The 6,000-nt window shown below is 35.5% G+C and overlaps 1 protein-coding gene across 1 annotated transcript; it reads right to left on the bottom strand.

Moving 5' to 3' along the window:
- Positions 1–3,296: 3,296 nt before the first annotated feature.
- Positions 3,297–5,147, bottom strand: LOC123660693 (NADH dehydrogenase [ubiquinone] 1 beta subcomplex subunit 5, mitochondrial). The gene is made up of 3 exons (XM_045595741.1): positions 4,931–5,147; positions 4,630–4,840; positions 3,297–3,660 (listed from the first exon to the last, which is right to left on the bottom strand). Exons 1-3 carry the CDS (start codon positions 5,083–5,085, stop codon positions 3,454–3,456), a joined length of 573 nt encoding a protein of 190 aa, XP_045451697.1. The 5' UTR covers positions 5,086–5,147; the 3' UTR covers positions 3,297–3,453.
- Between the last annotated feature and the right edge of the window lie 853 nt (positions 5,148–6,000).

Here is a 6,000-nt window from a genome sequence, read left to right on the forward strand (position 1 = left end):
GCGCGTCCACGTAGAACAAAAGTTCCCAAAATTAACAATAATAAAACACAAAATTTATCGTCATAAATTTGCCTTGTATTTCCTGGCAGTCTCGAAAGAAAGTTCAACCAAACGAATAAAGTTCAAATATAAAACAGCGACCCATTGGCAATGACGTGGCAGTCCACGGTCGGTGTCGAATGTATTCATAGTCACCTTCACTCTCTCTTTTGGTTGAAACGTAATTATTAATAGTAACATCCATGTGTAGTATAAGTATCTATATAACTTCAGCCTAAGAAATCTGAACCATTTCAAATTGATAGCATCGTAGTCAACAGCGCAAAAACTAATAAATTAAGAAATATTTCATTGATATTGAGAACAACATTAAATTGCCTGTAACTGGTAAATTCTAGAAAACTATAGGACTGGAATAAAAAACATTATCAGAACATGCGTCAGAGAGACAGAGAGTAGTATACTTTTTGGGCTTACGCTTACGCCTGTAATATCCCACTGCTGAGCATATGCCTCTTTCCCCATGTAGGAGAAGGATCAAAGCTTAATCCACCACGCTTCTCCAATGTGGGTTGGCGGATATATTCCCTACTATGAGTAAGGATCGCATCAGGTGTACATGATAGCAACCGGGACCAACAGCTTAACGTGCTCTTGGATGCACGGTGGGGAGACCCACAAGGACTGCACAAACACCCAGACCACGGCAAACATATGTATGATCAATGCAAATGTTTGTCATGTACGCGGATCGAACCCGTAATCTCTTTATGTTATTAAAATAATTTCAGTGAGTAACGCAAGCTGTAACACTGCCTACGAACCCGGTTTGTGATACCGACGATCATACTCTCCGAGGCACGGTGGGGAGACCCACAGTGACTAACAACCTAACCGAAAATAAATAATTGTATAAACACAAATATCCTCTCCGAGCGGAAATCGAATCCGCGACCGTCGGTACTTAGGCACCGCCGACACGGCACACGCACCATTACACCTGCGCGGTCGTCAAGAGCGGAGGGCAATATGTCGAAATTACCCAATAAGTATAAAATATGTTTTTATTTCTCTTCATACACAAAGTATTATTATTATTATTATTATTATTGATTATTTTTAAATCAAAAACATTTGAACATAAATTGAAGCCTTGAGAATAAATACTAGAATCACCTCATTGAGTCTAAATGTGTACAAATAAATAGTAAACATACATAAAAATATCACAATAGTTTAAACGAGAAGAATAAAAGACTAAATAATTTTTTAAGGTGGTAAAAAGGCAGAGGAGATAGAAGAGATTTAATGTTTGTAAACAAATACATCAACATTAGCAAACCAAATGATAATTGTTAATCACCTTACATCTTTTACTATCCTATACTATCTTTAGGCCCTGTTTCACCAATTGTGGATAACGCTATTGAACAGATGACAGTATGCAATAGTAAAAAGTTTTTAATGCATTATTCTTTTTAATTATTGAATACAGAACTACGTTAATATTTATGATATATTTCTATTCGGATATATTATTCTTAAAGTTCTTGTTTATTAATTGAGGTGAAACAGGTCCTACTGGCCTATTCTACCTCCCACTGTCAGTCTATTTTATCTTCATCTACTAAAACAATCTTGTCCTAATCGTCTACTACTCTACATGATTAAAAATGAGTCGCTACATGTGTTGCCAAGTGCAAAACTCATGAGAGAATATTGGAAGATTTCAGAGAATGTAACTAAATTTCCAACTTTACTCATTTGACTGATTTCAAGATAGGACAATGTCTGCCAGTTTAGCTAGTTACAAAAATAACATTCCACAGGTATTCAAGAAAAAAACATTTAAGAATCTAACAAATTACTTCTCAGCACTATAGTTTATCCATATACAAATAACTATTGCAATTGAAGACTGTGAACATTATCAGTGGTTAAAATGTACCAAATGTACAAAGTGTTTTAAGCCATCTGGACAAACTCACATTACACTAAACATATTTCATTACTATCAGAAAAGTATATAGAACTAGCTGTGCCCGCGGCTTCGCCCGCGTTGAAATTAGTGTGTCACAAAGTTTTCCCGGCAAACTTCCAGTGAAACTCTCATCAAAATCGGCTTAGCCGTTCCGTAAACCTTCCTTTTGCCAATGGTGAGCCCTCTCTCCAATGGTGAAACCGCATGAAAATCCGTTCAGTAGATTTTGAGCGAATCGATCACATACACTTTTGAGGACTTTGTTTTAATTTTTTTATTTTTGTTCTGCCTACAATGCCTAGCCAGGCTATCTATGTATAAAAAAAAAACCATTGCCCGCGACTACGTCTGCGTGGTTATGAAGATATGCATTACTATTAAGATGTTTAACGCAAATTATTTTTTTTATTTCAGTCACTTGAAATGCTTATCAAACTGAATAACTTTTTAAAAGGCACAATTTAGTATAATTTAATAGTTATTTTTATAAAACCTCTCTATACACCACATTTTTAGTTTTATTTTCAGGCTGTATATGTTTCATACAAACTATCAACCCCAATTAAACCCGGTTAGCGGTGGAATATCGTAAAATCCGTTCTTAGCGGACGTCTGCTAACTATAATCTACCTCTCTGACAAATTTTATCTTTGTCCAACCTGGATGGATAGACCATCCAGCGGTTTTTGAGTTCTCGTGATGAGTGAGTTAGTGACCTTTCTCTTTTATATATATAGATTACGATACATTATTTGGACACCTCCTCACCATTTATAGAGCATATATTTTTAAATTTCAAATCTCTTACTTCAAAAACATAAGACTTTCATACAAACTTCCGACTCCGGTTTTATCCCCTTTAGGGGTCGATTTTCGTAAAAATCAGTTTTTAGCGGATGTCTACGCCCTATAAGGAACCTACCTGCCAAATTTCAAGTTTGTAGGTGTTATAGTTTCGGAGATTTCGTGATGAGGGAGTCAACTTACCATCCCCCGTTTTAACCCCAAAAGATAGTTGATTTCTAAAGATACGTCATTTGGACACCTTCTCATCATCTATAAAGCATACATTTTAAATTTCAAGTCCCTTACTTCAAAAACATAGGACTTTCATACAAACTTGCAACCCTCGTTTTACCCCCTTAGGGGTCGAGTTTCGTAAAATCCGTTCTTAGCAGATGTCTACGTCTTATAAGGAACTTACCTGCCAAATTTCAAGTTTGTAGGTGTTATAGTTTCGGAGATTTCGTGATGAGTGAGTGACTTTTCGCTTTTATATAGATTAAGATTATATTATAGATAGATAAAAGGCAAATTATTTTTAACTGATTTATTGCAACAATAAGTGTATGAAGAAAGCACTGATCTCAAATCATGATATTCAGTAAATCAATAAACTAAATCAAAAAGTTACGCTTACTTCAAATACTATACAAATGATTTCTAAGCAACTAAAATTCCATTAAAAAACTCTATTCCTTAAAATCGTCACCAACACGTTCGACCATTTCATCAGTGGTTCTCTTATCAATCCTGTGGTACTTATTGACCATTGGTCGGTAGTAATACGCTTGGTAGTCCTGTCTTTCCGCCATTTTCGCATGTACTTCCTTTTCTAAGGCTCTCAGTTTCACTTTTTGAGCTTCTTCATCAATGTAGTGCATAAATTTCTCATATTCCTGTAAAATAGAAAATAAAATCTAATAGTATTAAGATATTGTAAGAGAACACAAAAAAAAGATTTTAATAACAGTTCAGCTTGTATAGTATGATAATCACATATTATGAGTTAGATATGAGAACACTACTGTGTCAACTATGTGTAAAGCTGTCGGTGCCATTTGTTATCATGGATATAGCAATTATTATCATAGCAATTATTACTCATGTTAAGTAATATATCTGCCAATCCACAGTGGAACAGCATGGTGAATTAAGCTTTGTTTCGTCATCTACATGGATAAAGTCTTATACCTAGTGGTGCGACACTAAGGCTAATTAAATAAATCAATCGTCAAAATTGTATTACAGTTTACCATAACATTACATATAATTAAGATTATTTTAAAACATCCTTCAATATATTTCTATTCATTATTAACATACCTAAGATTATAACAACAAACTAACATTATTAACAACCGCTCTGGTGTAGTGATGCAATTAGTGCCTAAAGATCTGATGGTGTGCAGGTTCGATTCCCGCTCGGGATGGATATTAGTGTTTGTACAAATATTTCTTTCCGGTTTAGATGTCTGTCCTTGTGAGTCTCCCCAGCGTGCCTCAGAGAGCACATTAAGCCGTCCAGGTCCCGGTTGTTGTCATAAATACCTGCTGGTGATCGTTACTCATAGTAGGGAACATAATTATGCACCAACCCGCCGTGGACCAGCGTGGTGGAATAAGCTCCCAATCTTCCTCCTACCTGAAGAAACAGGCCTATGCCCGGCAGTGGGATGTTACAGGTAGAATATGTATGTTTGTTAAGATACAACTTTCAAAATTAAACACCATTAAGATTGGTACTAACTATTTATGTAGCATTTTGACACTGCTTTAGCGCATTGTGTAGGCATTTGTACTTGTGAGTTAGTGTGTTACTGGACCAGACAAACGTTTAATATTATAAATTAAAGATACGTAGATACCTGTTGAGGATTATTATGAATGTATCGAGCGATGAATCTCGTGATTGGGTGTCGATGATATTCCCAGTGTTTAGGTTCATAGCCTTCAGGAATTGGAGTTAGCTGAGCGGGACCGATAAACACATTTGTGTAGAAAATAATTGCCCCGACAGGAATCAGACCAACCATAAGATAATAGTGGAACATATCCTTGAATTTGTGCCATTGGAACCTAGAATTTTAAATATAAAATCTTTTTAATAAATAACGGAGAACAAAATGTGTAAAATTGGTTAGGTAATCACTGTAACTGTCAACATACCTCGATGGCTGCAATGCCATAGTTTTGTGGCCATGGCCGGCGCTTAAAGAGTTTCCGACGGAAAATTTTACATTTTGTATTACAAATGGTGTCTTAACATTATTTTTAAACAAATTTGCGCCGAAAGATCGGCCTAGGGCACTCCAGGATACCATTTTTATTATGAAAAGTATGACAGTGACAATTTGACAACTGACAACGATAGATGTTGTTGTTTTAAAATTTATCCCCAATAGGGAAAGGCAAAGGACTATAATCCATACAGCCTAGTTTGAATTTGTAAGTTTCGTTCTGATATATCAAAAGGCCGGAGCCAAGTCTGAAGTCTGACAACGATAGATAGAAGGTATGTAATATACAGATTAAAATTAACCAACACAAAAAAGAAACAACTTAAAATTCACAGCGCTTAAAATCAATAAGATAATTCTAGGTTTCCAATTACAGCACTAACGCGCATTATGCGTCATAATGCTCATTGTTGAATGTTTCAACTACAGCACGCCGTAGGTTCTGGTTGTTATCAGTTATCACGTACACCTGATGCGATCGTTACTCATAGTAGGGAACATATCCGCCATCCCGCATTGAAGCCGCGTGGTGGATTAATCTCTGGTCCTTCTCCTACTTCTCCTACATGGAATAAGAGATCTATGCCCAGCAGTGGGATATTATAGACTCAAGGGATATATCACAATATAACTAAAAAGGACCATAAGGTTGTAACGTACCTCAACACACTTTTAAAATACATATTGATTTTCTAAAGATAGTGTAATAGGTAGTTATTATAAAAAACAGGTAGATTGCAATCAGTCTTTCGATTAAAGGAACTTATTTTTCCACCTATTTTGATATTGACACTAGACAAAATAAAAATAATAAAGAGTTCAGTATAAGCCTAATAGGAACAAATACATTTTGGATTATTGTGTTTGCTCGCAAACGAAAAAACCGACTTCAATTATATCGACAAGTAATACAATGTAAATAGAAGAAAAAAATTAACAAACAACACTAGTCGTCACTACGATTTTCGAGGGTTTCTCTCGGTTTCTCTGGGATTCCAT

The sequence above is a fragment of the Melitaea cinxia genome, chromosome 15 (genome assembly GCF_905220565.1).
Source record: "Melitaea cinxia chromosome 15, ilMelCinx1.1, whole genome shotgun sequence".
NCBI lineage: Eukaryota > Metazoa > Arthropoda > Insecta > Lepidoptera > Nymphalidae > Melitaea > Melitaea cinxia.